This window comes from Doryrhamphus excisus, chromosome 9 (assembly GCF_030265055.1).
Source record: "Doryrhamphus excisus isolate RoL2022-K1 chromosome 9, RoL_Dexc_1.0, whole genome shotgun sequence".
Lineage (NCBI taxonomy): Eukaryota > Metazoa > Chordata > Actinopteri > Syngnathiformes > Syngnathidae > Doryrhamphus > Doryrhamphus excisus.
The window spans coordinates 840,652-858,259 of record NC_080474.1 but is presented as its reverse complement, the minus strand read 5'-3'; the positions used below and the strand labels follow the sequence as shown (position 1 = coordinate 858,259).

General features: G+C 45.6%; 1 protein-coding gene across 5 annotated transcripts in view; it reads left to right on the top strand.

Annotated features, from left to right (window-relative positions):
- kalrna (kalirin RhoGEF kinase a) overlaps positions 1-17,101 on the top strand; it is a 72,779-nt gene extending 55,678 nt beyond the window's left edge. For 3 of the 5 annotated variants that reach the window (XM_058081191.1, XM_058081193.1, XM_058081192.1), the window contains 25 exons: positions 331-426; positions 1,118-1,236; positions 1,321-1,387; positions 1,465-1,568; positions 1,648-1,717; positions 1,795-1,881; positions 3,520-3,612; positions 3,678-3,728; positions 3,810-3,887; positions 4,107-4,292; positions 4,374-4,545; positions 4,624-4,823; positions 7,016-7,299; positions 9,162-9,309; positions 10,506-10,568; positions 11,211-11,238; positions 11,934-12,096; positions 12,162-12,283; positions 12,343-12,474; positions 12,539-12,700; positions 12,891-12,969; positions 13,074-13,125; positions 13,810-13,958; positions 14,044-14,182; positions 14,253-17,097. In XM_058081191.1, coding sequence (XP_057937174.1) covers positions 331-426; positions 1,118-1,236; positions 1,321-1,387; positions 1,465-1,568; positions 1,648-1,717; positions 1,795-1,881; positions 3,520-3,612; positions 3,678-3,728; positions 3,810-3,887; positions 4,107-4,292; positions 4,374-4,545; positions 4,624-4,823; positions 7,016-7,299; positions 9,162-9,309; positions 10,506-10,568; positions 11,211-11,238; positions 11,934-12,096; positions 12,162-12,283; positions 12,343-12,474; positions 12,539-12,700; positions 12,891-12,969; positions 13,074-13,125; positions 13,810-13,958; positions 14,044-14,182; positions 14,253-14,810 — 3,402 coding nt within the window. In that variant the 3' untranslated portion in view covers positions 14,811-17,097. Of the gene's footprint in view, positions 1-330; positions 427-1,117; positions 1,237-1,320; positions 1,388-1,464; positions 1,569-1,647; positions 1,718-1,794; positions 1,882-3,519; positions 3,613-3,677; positions 3,729-3,809; positions 3,888-4,106; positions 4,293-4,373; positions 4,546-4,623; positions 4,824-7,015; positions 8,277-9,161; positions 9,310-10,505; positions 10,569-11,210; positions 11,239-11,933; positions 12,097-12,161; positions 12,284-12,342; positions 12,475-12,538; positions 12,701-12,890; positions 12,970-13,073; positions 13,126-13,809; positions 13,959-14,043; positions 14,183-14,252 lie in introns of those variants that run through there. The other 2 variants (XM_058081189.1, XM_058081194.1) reach the window with 2 other exon arrangements.
- The last annotated feature ends 507 nt before the right edge of the window (positions 17,102-17,608 follow it).

The window sequence follows — 17,608 nt, the reverse complement described above, 5'->3', positions numbered from 1 at the left end:
TGAACAAATCGGCAATCTTTTAAGAAGAATAAGTCAAAATATGATCCAACGAGAAGAAGTCATAGTTTGAGAATAACGTTGGAATATTCTGAGGAAAAATATCCTCATTTGCAAATGCGGAGTGAAACTGGAATGAATTGGGATGAATTGGTGTAAACGCCACTCACGCTACCCTTCGCTCCCCTCTGCCGTAGACGTCAGTTTCCCTCCACATTCCTTCCTCCCTTCCTCCTTCCTCCCTGTCCTTCCCGCCAACCTTCCTAACACGCCCATGATGTTGCTGATGGCTTCTTCTTCTTCTTCTTCTTCTTCTGGTCTTCCTCCTCTCAGTCCTCGTCCTTGCTAACGTCTCTGCAGTCGTCCTCTGAGGTGCCGTGTGCCGCCGAGCTGGTTAGCGCCATAGAAAAGCTGGTTAAAACCAAGATGGTGAGTCTGACCCGGATGTGATGATGCTGCCGCGTGTGCATGTGATGCAATGATGCAATGATGCAATGATGCAATGTCGCCCTCTGCTGGCTGAATGCTGCATCTTCTCCAGCTGGGTGAGGACTCCAAACTAAAGGCTGCAGAACCATGGATGCTAATTAATTAGGGATGTCAATCCATTACAATATTTGATCGTGATTAATCACATTTTGTCCATAATTAACTCAGATTTAATCGCAGATAGAAATAGGTTTTTATGTATAATAAGTGGAGGAAATCTCTTTGTGGTAAACGATTCCTTTATACAAGAAATCAAGAGCAAAAAAAATAAAACTAGAATAAAAAAGTAGAATAAAGTCATAATTGGAAAAAATTGTCAATTTATAAAATTTATAAAATTTAGGAGTCATAATATTCTGAGGAAAAATGTATTTTATATATATTATATTTATATATTTTTAATATTTTTTACATTTTAATAAGAATTATAAAGTTGAAATATTGAAGAAAATATGTTATTATCTGAAGATGTGATATAGAAAACGGAGAGAATGAAGTTGCACGTTTTGCACCTGGGGGTCGATGCTAAAATCTGAATATTGTGAAAGAGCGGTTGGCATCGGCGATCTTTTCGCCGTTGTAATAATACGTTACACGAAGGTCTTCAAGGTGCGTCTTTTCTCTCCGACAGACCTTAGAACCTGGAGCCTACCCAGGATTCACCCCGCTGTCGCCCCCAGAACAAAGCACTCCCGTGCAGCCCCGGAACCCTGAGCTGGAGCAGAGAGCCAAAGCCATGAGGGGGCGCATGTGAGTCCACGTCGTATCCCTTCCACAAACAAAGCAAATAATAGACGGATGGACATGATGATTCGTCTTCCTGTTTGTGTTTAGGTTTGTTCTCAACGAGCTGATCCAGACAGAGAAGGACTACGTGAAAGACTTGGGCATCGTGGTTGAGGTAATTCTGGGCTTTTCATGGCTGGAACGTTCTCGGTGCTGACCGGCTGACACGTGGACTCTTCCTCCTCCTCGCAGGGTTTCATGAAGAGGATCGAGGAGAAGGGCGTCCCAGAGGACATGAAAGGAAAAGAGAAGATTGTGTTTGGGAACATCCACCAGATCTCCGACTGGCACCGAGAGTAAGTGTCCAGGTTATCCGCGGCGTGGCGGTTCGCCTACGTCCGCTTAGCAAATAACAGCGGCGCTCTTCTTCGGCAGCTTCTTCGTGGGCGAGCTGGAGAAATGTCTGGACGACCACGAGCATCTCCCCGAGCTCTTCATCAAACACGTGAGGGGGGGAAGGCGAGTCGGGCGTCTGGCGTGAGGGTCCGCCTCCTGACCTTTTGCTTTGTGTTGCTTTGCCAGGAGAGACGACTGCACATGTATGTCATCTACTGCCAGAATAAACCCAAGTCTGAGTTCATTGTCGCCGAATATGATACATATTTTGACGTAAGTCTTCGCCTTTTACCCTTCTTACTCTTTAGACCCCATTGTGAGGAGTGGCGCTCCTACATATCCCACTAGAAGTGTCTATGGAGTCTTTGTCGTACAAATGCATCATAAAGAAGAAAAAACAGACATCACTGACCTTTAGCACTTCCTGTGGCGCCACTCCTTACCCAATGTAGTACATATAATAAGAGAAATATGACATAGAACACCTGGTTTACCACCTTCTAAATACACTTTTTAACATTAATTAACGTGTTATTTCATGAGCCCTGTAGACATGAAATAACACCCCTATAGTCACCTTTACACTCCTATTACCCAATATAGTGGACATGGTACGAGAGAATAAGACATACTAATACACATTGCACTTGTTTATGAGCTTCTAAATGATTTTTAGCATTATTAGAGCCCTCTAGACATGAAATAACACCCCTATAGTCACCTTTACACTTCTATTACCTAATATAGTGGACATGATAACAGAGAACAAGACATACTCACACATATTGCACTTGTTTATGAACTTCTAAATGATTTTTAGCATTATTAGAGCCCTCTAGACTTGAAATAACACCCCTATAGTCACCTTTACACTTCTATTACACAATATAGTAGATATAATAAGAGAAAATATGACATAGTAATTGAAAAACCTGTTTACCACCTTCTAAATACACATTTTAACAGTATTAGAGCCCTGTAGACATGAAATAACACCCCTATAGTCACCTTTACACTCCTATTACAAACTATAGTGAACATGGTACGAGAGAATAAGACAATTACCCAATTACCCAATATAGTAGATATAATAAGAGAATATGACATATAGTACATAGAAATCCTGTTCATCACCTTCTAAATACACTTTTTAACATTAGTAGAACATTATTAAAGCACCGTAGACATGCAATAGCACCCCTATAGTCACGTTTACACTCCTATTTCCTACTATAGTGGACATGGTAAGAGAGAATAAGACATGCTCTAACACATATTACACTTGTTTATTAACTTCTAAATGATTTTTAGCATTATTAGAGCTCTCTAGACATGAAATAGCACCCCTATAGTCACCTTTACACTCCTATTACCTACTATAGTGGACATGTAAGAGAGAATAAGACATGCTCTAACACACATTACACTTGTTTATGAACTTCTAAATGATTTTTAGCATTATTAGAGTCTTCTGGACATGAAATAGCACCCCTATAGTCTCCTTTACACTCCTATTACCTAATATAGTGGACATAGTAAGAGAGAATAAGACATACTCTAACACACATTACACTTGTTTATTAACTTTTAAATGATTTTTAGCATTATTAGAGCCCTCTAGACATGAAATAGCACCCCTATAGTCTCCTTTACACTCCTATTACCTAATATAGTGGACATAGTAAGAGAGAATAAGACATACTCTAACACACATCACACTTGTTTATTAACTTTTAAATGATTTTTTGCATTATTAGAGCCCTCTAGACATGAAATAGCACCCCTATAGTCACCTTTACACTCCTATTACCCAATATAGTAGACATGATAAGAGAAAGTAAGACACCTGGGAGACTCCCACATACTCATGGGCTGTCCATGCTTGTGATGCCACGTGTTTGATCCCCGCAGGGCGTCCAGCAGGACATCCAGTCCCGACTGACCATCAGCGACTTCCTGATCAAGCCAATCCAAAGAATCACCAAATACCAGCTACTACTGAAGGTGCGTGATGGACTTTGTGCTGACACCGCAAGGCGTCCTAGTCTAACGTCCTGCTTGTGCTCCAGGATTTCCTCAAGTACAGCTCCAAAGCCGGAATGGACTGTGAACAAATTGAGGTAAAAAAAAAAAAAAGGAGCGTCCGTGTTTCCCATGGGACCTAAATGTCTCGTGCTAAAATGTGGCGTGTCTCCGAACAGAAAGCCGTGGATTTGATGTCTCAGGTTCCCAAACTGTGCAACGACATGATGAACTTAGGCCGACTGCAAGGCTACGAGGTACGTTTGTGGGCGTGGCAACGATAGCCACGCCGGTCCTGGAAGCAAAGGTCTTCCTCCGTGGAGACTTTCCATGTTTACTTTAGTTTGTAGTTCTGGCGAGACGACACAAATCGACGTAGGTCGCCATTTTTCCCTGAGAGGTCTCCTATTGGAGAGCATTGTACTTGATTGACACATCCAGGACCTCCTAAAAGGATCTCCACGGTTCCTCCGCAGGGTAAGCTGACCAGTCAGGGCAAGCTCCTGCAGCAGGAGACGTTCTTCGTGACCGAGCAGGACGCCGGCGTCCTGTCGCGCTCGAAAGAACGCAGGGTTTTCCTGTTCGAGCAGATCGTCATCTTCAGCGAGCTTCTCCGGAAAGGCTCGTCCACGCCCGGATACCAGTTCAAGAAGAGCATCAAGGTACCGCAGCAGGAGAGGATCTTTGACAAGTGAGGGGATGTGTCTACTTCCTGGATTCCTAACTCCTGAGGTGGTGTGCAGGTGTCCTACCTGGGCCTGGAGGAGAGCGCGGATAACGACCCGTGTAAGTTCATCCTGTCGTCTCGCGGCTCGTCGGAGCGTTTCACGCTGCAGGCCGCCAACGTGGACATCAAGCAGGTCTGGATCGGGCACATCCAGGACCTGCTGGATGCCCAAAGCAACTTCCTGTCGGGTGAGCGAGCGTCCTTTTGACCTTGACGTCGCCGTTGTCTGCCGTCGCTTCATCGCCTTGATGCGTCCTTGAACGCAGCGCTGCAGTCCCCCATCGAGTACCAGCGGGAGCGGGGCGGGGCCAGCGCCTCGCTGACCAGAAAGCGCTCCACCGCCAGCAACCGCTCGGCCACGTCCTCCCACAGCCGGCCTTCGTCGGCGGTCGGGCCGGGCGAGAAGGAGGGCGAGAGGGGGCGGGGCCAGATGACCGCTTCCACCTCCAACGGGGGAACGTCGTGGGTGAGTTGCAACCAGAAACTCTACCGCCCATCTAAACACGCTCCACACCCGAGAGCCGCTCATCCCATTCCACTCAAAGCATCAGGAGGTTGCCTACAGCCGCAGCTGTTAAATGTCATGTGATGACAGTAAACAAGGGTACGACTTCCACAGCCGACTTTAAAAGCGCATGCAGAGGCTCGTTAAAGCTGCTGCTGCCATCTTGTGGAGTTAATATAAGCTACATCAGGAGGTCGCCTACAGCCGCAGATGTTAAATGTCATGTGATGACAGTAAACAAGGGTACGACTTCCACAGCCGACGTTTAAAAGCGCATGCAGAGCTCGTTAAAGCTGCTGCTGCCATCTTGTGGAGTTAATATAAGCTACATCAGGAGGTCGCCTACAGCCGCAGATGTTAAAAGTCATGTGATGACAGTAAACAAGGGTACGACTTCCACAGCCGACGTTTAAAAGCGCATGCAGAGCTCGTTAAAGCTGCTGCTGCCATCTTGTGGAGTTAATATAAGCTTCATCAGGAGGTCGCCTACAGCCGCAGATGTTAAAAGTCATGTGATGACAGTAAACAAGGGTACGACTTCCACAGCCGACGTTTAAAAGCGCATGCAGAGCTCGTTAAAGCTGCTGCTGCCATCTTGTGGAGTTAATATAAGCTACATCAGGAGGTTGCCTACAGCCGCAGATGTTAAATGTCATGTGATGACAGTAAACAAGGGTACGACTTCCACAGCCGATGTTTAAAAGCAGCATGCAGAGCTCGTTAAAGCTGCTGCTGCCATCTTGTGGAGTTAATATAAGCTACATCAGGAGGTCGCCTACAGCCGCAGCTGTTAAATGTCATGTGATGACAGTAAACAAGGGTACGACTTCCACAGCCGACGTTTAAAAGCGCATGCAGAGCTCGTTAAAGCTGCTGCTGCCATCTTGTGGAGTTAATATAAGCTACATCAGGAGGTCGCCTACAGCCGCAGATGTTAAATGTCATGTGATGACAGGAAACGAGGTTACGACTTCCACAGCAAACATTTGAAAGCGCATGCAGAGGCTCGTTAAAGCTGCCGAGTGCTGCTGCCATCTTGTGGAGTTAATATAAGCTACATCAGGAGGTCGCCTACAGCCGCAGATGTTAAATGTCATGTGATGACAGTAAACAAGGGTACGGCTTCCACAGCCGACGTTTAAAAGCGCATGCAGAGCTCGTTAAAGCTGCTGCTGCCATCTTGTGGAGTTAATATAAGCTACATCAGGAGGTCGCCTACAGCCGCAGATGTTAAATGTCATGTGATGACAGTAAACAAGGGTACGACTTCCACAGCCGACGTTTAAAAGCGCATGCAGAGCTCGTTAAAGCTGCTGCTGCCATCTTGTGGAGTTAATATAAGCTACATCAGGAGGTCGCCTACAGCCGCAGATGTTAAATGTCATGTGATGACAGTAAACAAGGGTACGACTTCCACAGCCGACGTTTAAAAGCGCATGCAGAGCTCGTTAAAGCTGCTGCTGCCATCTTGTGGAGTTAATATAAGCTACATCAGGAGGTCGCCTACAGCCGCAGATGTTAAATGTCACGTGATGACAGTAAACAAGGGTACGACTTCCACAGCCGACGTTTAAAAGCGCATGCAGAGGCTCGTTAAAGCTGCCGAGTGCTGCTGCCATCTTGTGGAGTTAATATAAGCTACATCAGGAGGTCGCCTACAGCCACAGATGTTAAATGTCATGTGATGACACAGTAAACGAGGTTACGACTTCCACAGCAAACATTCGAAAGCGCATACAGAGCTTGTTAAAGCTGCCGAGTGCTGCTGCCATCTTGTGGAGGTCGCCTACAGCCACAGCTGCGAAATGTGTTGTAATACGATTTGTTGACTTTATTCGTACCTCAGTGGGGAAATTTGCAATGGAGGTGGTTTGCTCCTGGGGACCGCCCCCCTGGGGACCGCCCCCTTGGGGACTGCCCCCCCCAGCCACGATGCTGTTAAAGACACTCGTTAATTGGAGCTTTTGTGTTGATGAGGAAAACCATGACTGACTTCCTTGCTGTTCTTCCTCCTCCTCTTCCTTCGTCCTGACCTCCGCCCTTGCCCCTCGGCCCCCCCTTCAGGACGGCGTCTGTAACGGCATCACGGCCCTGGTAGTCGCACCCTAACCTTGTCCTTCATTGTCCCCCTCCCGTCCCTCCCCCCACCCCAGGAGGGCGACGGCGGCTGCAACGGCGTCTCGTCCAGCATGCGCGTCACTCAGGACTACTCGGCGCTGAAGGAGAACGAGATCTGCGTGAGCCAGGGCGAGACGGTGCAGGTCCTGGCCGCCAACCAGCAGAACATGTACCTGGTCTACCGGCCCGCCGACAGCCGCTCGCCCGCCGCCGAGGGCTGGGTGCCGGGTCACGTCCTGGGCCCGCCCCCCAAGCCTTTAAAGGACTCCTCCTCCGCCACGTCCTTCCCGGCGGCGGTGGCCGACGCCGACAACATCAAGTAAGTCCCCGCCCGTCACGGTACTCGGACCCGGCGGCTCCTGCGAGGTCCGGTGCGGGGCGGAGCTCGGGTGTCTCGGGGGGCGTCGGCCATGTTGTTTTCTGAGCCTTGAGGTGTGCGGAAGTAGAATCTTCTCCAATGTGGAGCTAAACCGGACTTATTTCAGTTCTAACACTTTTTCTTGATTTTTTGTTTTTGTTTTTTTTTTTTTTTTGCTTTTTTTTCTGTTCCTGTTGGAAAGAAAAAGCAGAGCCGCTTCTCCGCTGTGGAGATTTTTGTTGTTGTCTGTGGCAATCTTGGTTCTTTTCGTCCTCTCGTCGTCTTCTGGATTCCTTTGATTGGACGATGTTGACTGGTCTTTATGTTGGCGGTTCACTGTACACCTTCCACACGACTTCTCCAGGGGAGGAAAGGAGCTCCTTTTGCACTATTTAAAGACAAAGTCAAGCTGTGCAATATTATCTTTGGTAGAGCCTCGTTTCACATGGATTTTAAATATGGAAATGATAATGCCTTTTTTTGTTGGGGGGGTGGGGGGGTGCAGCATGTGGTAGCGACGTGACGCGACGTGACGTTTATTTCCGCGCCACTTTGTAGTTTTTAACAATTTGTAAATAAACTACCAGAGCAAACAATTTCCATCTGGGTTCTTTTTCACATTTTTAGACAAATATTTCACCGATAATAATCTGGCTACATTTTTTTCTGGTAATAATGTCACTTTATTGGCATTATAGTAGGACTTCATTCCTATCATTTGCTTTATTTTGTCTATTTTCTCATAATATTTGTTGCAATATTTCAAGTCTTTGCAGCTAAAATGATATATTTGATATATTTTTACTCATAATTTTATGGGTTTATTCTTCTAAAATGTCAACTTTCTTCATTTTTCTTATGTTCCACATGTGTTTCTCATGATATTATGATTTCTAAAATTAAAATATTTATTGAATATAATATTTCAAGTATTTTTTCTCATTTTTTCTCATTTTCTCAACTTCCATTTTTACTGTTTTTTAAAATGTTCCAAATTTAATTCTCATATTGAGTTTTTCAAAATAAATAAATTTCTGTTTTTTTTTTCATTTTTTTCCCATTTTTAATATTTTTTAATGTTCTAAATCTGTTTCTTCTTTGTTTCTATTTTTTAATATATTTTCATTTGAATATTTCAATTCTGCTACTGAAATGTTTCATTATTTTAATTTTTTATTTTAAAATCCTCTTACTATTCTGACTTTTTAAAATATTCTAACGTTTTCCTCTCATATGACCAAATTATTCCCATAATATTTTCTCGTTAGTCCCATAATATTAAAACTTTCCGACAAATTCCAACTTTATTTTGTGTTGCTGCTTCTTCATAATTCAGATTATGAATTTTAAAAACATTTTTGTTGATATTTGTCTCATAAGATTCAATTTTATCATAAGATAATGAAGTTTAATGTCATAAAATGTTAACTTTTTCCAGTTTTTGACCCATTTTTATTTGAAAAAAAATGTTCCAAATGTGTTTCTATTTTGTTGATTTCACCCTAAAACATTTGACACGACGCCGACCGCAAAAGACACAATCTCGTTTTCTCTTTCGTTGCTGTTTTGATTTCTTTTCAGCTGTTGTGGTCATGAGTTGTACTAACATCAACGGTTTGGACCTCCACACGTTTCATCAACGCCTTAGCTGCTATTTAAACAAATATTATTATGCTATGCTATGCTATGCTATGCTAGTTCATGGGTGGCATGTACCCCACTCGGGCTGACTTACGACGTGAATGTTTTTTCTGCAGCCGCAAACAAGCGCTCGTGGCGTTTTCCGCTTCCCCGTTGATGTCTGTTGTTGGTGTACCGCACAGGAAGTCCCTGTCGTGGAACACGCTGCGTGCCAGGAAGCGCGCCGAAGCCAAGGAGGCGTCGACTTTGGGTGTCAGAGGTCAGGAGAACGGCCTCCTGCTGCGTAAGGCAAAAGAAAACGTGCCCCCTGTCGCCAGGGCGAAGGGCAAAGTGAGTAACGGCGCCGCCCGCCGGGGGCCCGTGCGTGCCTGTCGCCCAGCACTTTAGCTCACCACGTGTGCACGCGTGTGTTTTTCTTATGTGTGTGCGTGTGTGTGCACCCACGACTACACGGCTTAGCTTCTGTGGTTCTCAACCATCAACACCAGGAAGTTAGCATTAGCATGAGGACAACTTAGCCATCAGGGATGGAAATTACGATTTTCTTCCCTTTGTGGTGTTGACGCCCGTTTGGACGAGCCAGGGAAAACATGTTGCTTGTTCAGCTAGCGAGCTAGCGAGATGACGCAAGCTGGCGTTCCTGTCTCGCGTATCTAATCAGGAAGTAGCTGAGCTGCATTAATAGTTCAAGCTAGCTAAGCTAGCTAAAGTTAGCTACGAGTACTACACATGTAGCGTTGCATACACTGTAGATATGATCAAAACTACAAAGATGGCCGACAGTTGAGAACCACTGAAAAATCCCAGTTGTTTTCATTTCAATTAATTTGTTAATATTTTCTACATTTTTTTGCTCCCAAACTTTTGAATGCGCTGATTTTTGAAAAATACTTTTGTTTTGAAATATATGTAGTTTGTCACACTGCACGGCTAGTAGAGGTAGACTTTGGTGACTTGTGTTTTTTTTTGTTAAATACTAACACCAAAGTAGTATTTTGTATAGGTGTGAAGCCTAACATGCTGTGATGTCACTGTCCCTTTAAGAATAAATCTTGCAGGTAAAAAGGTGAGTTTTGAAGGAAGCCGAGGCTAAAAGTACCATCTTATTGCAGTACTACTTAACATGCATTTACCTCACCGCACTTTTTCATTTCATCCTGACTCTTTATACGCTTCATACAGACGCTGGTGTGAAAAAGTGATGGTTTGTGGGGCCTTTTGTGACCTCTTGGATGCTCTTGGGGTAACTTTAGTTACTGGGAAGGTTCACCACGGTTCTATGTTTTGGCCATTTGTGGGTAATGGCTCTCACCGTGGTTGGCTGGAGTCCCAAAGCTTTAGAAATGGCTTCATAACCTCTTCCACGCTGATAGGTTTAAATTCATCCCTTTTTCACACCACTGTATATATTATATATATAGATATATATTTCCATACGTCCACCCATCATTCCCACTATTCCATAATTCTCTTTCTTCCACTTTTTTCTTCTTCTTCGTCGTTTCCGGTCATATTTTTCCCAACAGGAAGTTCACACTTCCGATGAATCGGATTGTGACGATGAGCTGGACCCAAAGACAGGAATGGAGGTATGAAAATATAGATCCTGTTCCATTATGGAGTACATTATGATTATGTTTAATTATTATGAATTAATTATTAATTAATTATTACATTATGATCGTTGTTTTATGTTCCAAATATTTCAGCTTCCTTCTTCAATCATCTTCTTGGTTTTTTCTGGTGTTGTGATTTTATTCCCATAATATTGAAACTTTAAACATTTTCTTAATAATATTACGAGTTTATTGTGAAATGTCAACTTTTGTAAATAAATATTTAATATTAATAAATATTTCAATTTTTTCCTGGTATTATGACTTTATTGCCATAATATTTTCACATATTCACATAATATTACTATTTAATAATAATATTTAATAATGGATATGATTATAATAATAATATTATTGGATCATTATGTTATTAATATAATATATAATAATAAAATAATATCATATAAATATTATTTCCTCCTCTTTTTTCCATTTATGTTGTTTCTCCCCAACTTTATTCCCGTAACATGGTAACTTTTTTTTTTCAAAAATAACTTTGGTTTTGTTTTTCATACGATGACTGTGTTATGATATGAAAGACTTTATTGCGGTCAAGGTTTTGTGTTGAAGTGCGTGTTATAAAATGGTGTCCTGATACTAGTATCTGCTTTCCAGCTTCTCAACCCAAACTTCATCCAAGAAGGTAGGACAAAATGTTCATTGTAATAAGCATTTACCGCCGCCATCTTACGTTTGTCTGGGTCCGGTTTATTTTTCTTAGGGATGCTTCCATCGGGGTTCGCTTCCACCAATTCCGATGCCGATTATCCATGAGTGAAATTGGCCGATATCGATCACTTGGATTACTTGGATTACCTCTGTTTACGTCCTCCCTGGTTAGCATCTGTTTTGGTTAGCATCCAAAATTTGGTCTTGGCTTGCATTCGCCCGCTTGTTTGCCGTCCAAAAACAACAAAATCTCTCATTTTCGATATGAATGAATGTGTTTACGGCTTCGAGAACGTCGCTTAGCGTCGAAAAAGATGTGATGATGCAACTCTCCACAAATGCATTTCACTTCAGAGCCATTTTAGGAGACTTGGGATGTGAGGGGACACCGGTGGAGCTCCAGCAGGACTTCCAATTAGCACGGAGGTGGACTTCCTGTTGGAGGTTATTAGCTTAGCGTTTGGACTGACTCACATACGGCGAGTGATAGCTGGCGTTGGACTGATGATCCCACCGTGAAGCCTCCAAAACTCGCCATACTTTGAGTTTGTGGTTTAAATTCCGTATTAAATGAAAGCTTTTAACGAGCTGACCCCCGCCAGATCGGAGCATCCCTAATTTTTCTTGGAATGTATTTATTCCTCGTTGACATTGTGTCCGCCGTCGCAGTGGCTCCCGAGTTCCTGGTCCCGCTCTCGGACGTGGCGTGCGCCTTCGGGGAGACGGTGGTCCTCTGCTGCAAAGTGTGCGGGCGACCCAAACCCTCCGTCACCCTGAAAGGACCCGACCAGAACCCGGTGACCAGCAACAGCCGCTTCGCCATCGACATCAGGTAGCGGAGACGCTAAGGTGGCTTCTCCTCGTGCAACCTCACGTTCGCAACCTCCTCGTCTTCAGGGACACGGGGGACATCTTGTTGAAGATCTGCAACCTGATGCCGCAGGACACGGGCATCTACACCTGCGTGGCCGTGAACGAGCATGGCTCCGCCTCCTCCTCCGCCTCCATCAAAGTGCAAGGTAACACACGTTAGCCGGACACCCCGCTTGACGACGAGGTGACACGGCGAGTCTTCCAGGTATCCCAGCAGCCCCCGGGAGGCCGGTGGCCCAGGAGGCCAGCAGCACGGCCGTGATGCTCCGCTGGCCGGCGCCGGCTTCCTCCGCCCACTGTGCGGTCAGCAGCTACGCCGTGGAGTACCGACAGGAAGGTGTGTACTTCCTGTTTGCTTCCTTTCCCCGCTGTCCCACGCTGAGACCGCGTCTCCTGTCCAGACTCGTTGTTATGGCAACAGATGGCCAGCTGCCGGGAGGAGTGTCTTCAGATCGATACCCTCATCCCCGGCGGGCACTACCAGTTCAGAGTGCGGGCTTCCAACCGCTGGGGCGTGGGCCCGCCGTCGGAACCCTCCAATATGGTTTCTCTGTCCAGCTGCAGTATGTCCGCACGCATGCACACGACATTCACGGAATTCTGGCCTTCAAGGTCAAACGTTTAGAGACACTTAATCCTGTTGTGGTGTGGGGTGTCTCCAAATCTATTCTGTGGCGGTCCAAATGTAACGGTGGCGGGCCAAACATCATCTTGCTAATACGCTAACCTAATACGCTAACGTTTCCTGTGTAGACACGGCTCATGACGGAGCGGGAATCGAATGGAAGGAAAACTTTCAGTCCAATTTCTCGGAGATGGCTGAGATCGGAAGGTAAAAAAATTCAAAGGGGGTGTAAACAAATGAAGCCCATACACCGACGGGGGAGGGGGGTCAGGGGGGTGAAAAGGGCTGACGTCTTTGTGCTCTTTCTCCAGAGGACGTTTCTCGGTGGTGAAAAAATGTCTTAACAAATCCACCAAGAAGGAGGTGAGGCATCCACACACTTTTACCGCATTTAAAAAAAATATTATTGTTTAATAATAAATAATAATAATAATAATAATTTATTATAAGTTATTATTATGCCTTTCAAGATGGTGGAAGCAAAGTCATTACTGTCTTATGGTGTATGTTTTGGTGTCAAATATTATTATTTTTTATTATTTAACTATTCTATTTTTTACTGAAAAATGGAAATTGTCATTTTTTCATGCAAGTATAAAAAAAGACAAATTTTTATGATGCATTTTTTGTATATTTTGGTGCAAAATTAATTATTATTAGTCCTGTCATTAAGACACATTTTGCTGGTGGATAATTGTGCTGCAAATTATAATCGATGTTATCAAAATTTTTTGACACAATTTTTTCATGAATTATTGTCATGTGAGGTGTAATTGACATTTGAGCCACTAGATGGTAGTCAAGTGTCGTGTAGCTGTGTGAGCCACGTTAGCTTAAATGTACAGTATGTTGTTTAAAATGGATGCCATTTCTTTTGCACCGTCTGTGGCCTCATAAATATCGACCTTTTAAGCGTTGGCTTAATCAATTTATGGATTACCGTGACCGAGTAGTAATAGTTACCTGCATCAGCATTATTATTATTATTATTATTATTTGTGTATTTATTTCTCTAAAGTTGTTTGCGCTGCCCGCATCTGTTGTCAGGTTGCTGTGAAGTTTGTGAGCAAGAAGATGCAGAAGAAGGAGCAGGCGGCGCACGAGGCCGACATCCTCCAGCATGTCCACAATCACCAGCTGGTGGCGCTGTTGGATACCTACGAGTCACCCACGTCGCTGATGCTGGTCCTGGAACTGTAAGATGATGCCGATACGGAATACGGAAAGGATGACGTCAATGACGATCTCATGCCAATATTTGGATCTTGTTGGACGTTCCAGGCTTGAGGACGGTCGCCTCCTGGATTACCTGGTGGCCCATGATGAGCTGATGGAAGAGAAGGTGGCCTTCTTCATGAGCGACATTTTAGAAGCCCTGCAGCACCTTCACACCTGCAGAGTTGCACACTTGGACCTGAAGGTGAGAATACGGTTTTGTTTTTTTTTACATCTTCTGCTTTGATGGGACATCTGACTCCTCTTTTCTCCAGCCTGAGAACATCATGGTGGACCTCCACTCTCCCACCCCCTGCATAAAGCTCATTGACTTGGGAGACGCTGTCCAGCTGTCCGCCCACCGCCGCTACGTCCACCTGCTCCTCGGAAATCCGGAGTTTGCGGCGCCCGAGCTCATCTGCGGCACCCCGGTGTCCGTCGCCACCGACGTGTGGAGCGTGGGCGTCTTGGCGTACGTCATGCTCAGCGGAGTGTCGCCATTTCTGGACGAGTCGCCCGAGGAAACCTGCGTCAACATTTGCCGCCTGGACTTCTGCTTCCCGGATGACTACTTCCAGGGTGTGAGCCAGGCGGCGAGGGATTTCGTGACGGCGGCGCTCCAGCAGGATCCAAGGAAGAGGCCGAGCGCTACTTCCTGCCTGCAGCATCCGTGGGTGGGTCGCGGGGGCGCGCACGGCGGAGACTACTCCAAGACGCCTCTGGACACGACGCGTTTGGCGATGTTTATCGACCGAAGGAGACAGCTGCACGACATTCGCCCCATAACCAACATCAAGGGACTGGTGAGCATCGGTATGGGGAACTCACTGTGACAAGCTCTCAATGGAAGCCCACCAGATTTTGGAGGTGGTGTGATCCTGGATCTGGCCCCTGTGCCCAGCCTTCCCCGATACCTCTGATCCTGTAACTGAGGTCCCTGCAGTCCAAAGATGTTAGCCTTTAGTTTCAAAGACACTGTGAGGGATCATGGACCAAAGAAGTGACTTTGGTCTCTGGTCCTTGGTTCCCAGACTTATTTTGCAGCGCCCCCTTTTGGAGATGAAATTACTTTCAGCTCGGCAGTACCTGGGTGGTTTGCTGCCAATGGAGCAGGGGATCTTCATCCTCAGGTCCTTCAACTCAGCCAGTTATTTCAAGGACTGAACAGACTGTCTCTCGGCCACACTTGGATCAGACCCAATGAATCCACTGTCCCAGTCTGAGGACGCCATTGAAAAGAAACGGGGTGATCCTTGTCGCTGGCAAACAGGACTGCTTTGCCTAAAGACGACGGTATTGTTGCCCAGGGACCAGCCTTTGGTAGACTTGAGTCCTGTGGCATCTACCCTATCTGGGAATGTAGGTACTCAAGGAAGGACAAGAGCTTTGTCTCCTGTCCTAGAAACTTCTGGTGCAACTTGGGCAGCACTTCCTTGGTCTTCCCCAAGGCACCTTGAACGGCAGGAACTAAGGGAAAGGGGTGATGTCTCTGGTCCTTAAGTCTGAACAGCTGTTTTACCAAAGGACAACTGGGGACAACATGTGGGACGAGGTTATGGCACTGATGGAGCTTTGGTGGTCTTCTGTCATACGGAATGATGCCCATCTGAGGAGAAGGTTCCTAGGACGAAAGGACCAAGTGCATTGTGGTCGTTTCTTGTCCTTGGATCTGCTGAGCAATTTGCTTCTGTACACTTGAAATGTGCTTAGATCGATGATCGCCGTCTCTGGTCCTTAACACTGACCATCTAAGAACCTGCTCAGGTATTCGACCCATACTGATGAGGCCTCAGTAGTGAACGGTCCATCGGACCCAGACCCATCTGAGGACAATTTCCCATTCAAAACGAAAACATTCTTGAAAATAGTCTGTATTGTTTTGGTAAAACCCTTGTTTACATGACATACGTATAGAGTACTGGTCACCTTGGAATTGGTAGATGTCCTCCTCCGTCTCCTTTTAGGGGGTCCAACCAGGCCCAACAAAAGCCGCCCAACAATCTTCAGACAGTCCGGGAACACGGTACTCTTAGTACAAACTGCGCTAAAAGATAGCAAAAAAATGGCAGACAAAAGACTTAGCCAAGCAGCTAATCCCAGTCGTCTTCTTACTAGCTTTAGCGGTGCTAACATCAGCTTTGGCTGCTAACCAGGAGCTTTTGTTTGGAAATCATCTGACTTATTTTCAGTTTTATTAGGAACCTGTTTTAATTTTGTGTTTGTAACATGATTGTCATCTCAAAATGGGCCAAAAAAAAGTGGTTAAATGGTCTATCGGTCACAGACCAAGGTGGCTAGGTCCAGCTACTTGGTGGTCCACGTTGGCTATTACACGGCTTTGACACTGACAGGATTTGAGGAGGTGCTAGCTCTTGTGGGCACGGTCCACCTTCGCTATTAAAGAGTCCCTGACGTGGACTTAAGAGATGAAGATTGGTGGTGTTCAAAAATGGCTTTGGGAAATGGAACAACGGAGAACATCATAACAAACGTCATGAAGGACTTGATCCTCAACACGAGCGCTGAATGCCGACTGGACTCCGCTCAAATGCGCAGAACCCTTTACCCAATATCCAAGGACATGAAGCGATCTTTCAGTTCCCAAAGGGAGCACGGACTGGTCCATTCCGGTCTACAGGATGAACTGGATTAATTGACACACATTCCCAGACTTCAGTGAAGACTGGAAGGCCACCAAGGAGACTTAGCCTAGCTTGTATCATGTTTACACTTCCACCAAAAGCTGTGGTGTCTTAGCTAGAACTTTCCAGTAGAATCAGGGACGCCGTGCATGTAAATCTCTTCCCAGGACCACATCAACGTGTCCCATCGTTGGTCTGCGTTTGCGATCATTGAATGTACTTGCTTGTAAGAATGTGTCTTTCACGGAATGAAGTGTGTAGTGCTTCACGTAGAAGGCGACGGGTGCTGGGACGGTCCAGGTCCGCACAGGAAGGATGTTTACCGTATTTTGTACTCGGGCATTTACTCGATGATTTTATGTTGACGCTAAAGCGATGATGGCTTTGTGCTGTGAGCGTTCAAATTAGTGTCTCTGCATCCCGCCGCCATCTTGTTTTTACTAATAAAAACCTTGCTTATTTACATTGACATCTGTCTGCTTTTACTTTGGAAGCCGACGTTGGCTCCCGCTGTGAACTACAGCCACAAGAATAAGACTACTTTCCATTTGACTGGCTGGCCTCTAGGTGGCAGCACACACACATCGAATGGACCCGCTGGTTTCCTCCAGGAAATCAACGACAGCACATCAAAGATGGACGACATGCTGTCGCCGAATGTGAGTCTTGTTCACTGTCCGGTTTATTCACAACAACCGGTGTTATAAATTATAAATTAGAAGTTATAAATCCCACATCACATACCTGTCTTTGTTCACGGCGAGCTTGAGTCTGTCTGAGCAACAAATGGCCGAGCTGTGTGCCGCCGAATGGTTTCAATGCCTTTGTTGTGGATTCTGCCCTCCATCATGGCGGCCAAACCCGCCAAAAGCATAATACGATGCCTGGTTCAATAGTCACCGCGATAACACCCGAGACACTGGGCACGGCTCGGGAGAACCACAGCCGGAAATGACCGCATCGAGTGGCTTTGTCCACTGCGCTGATAC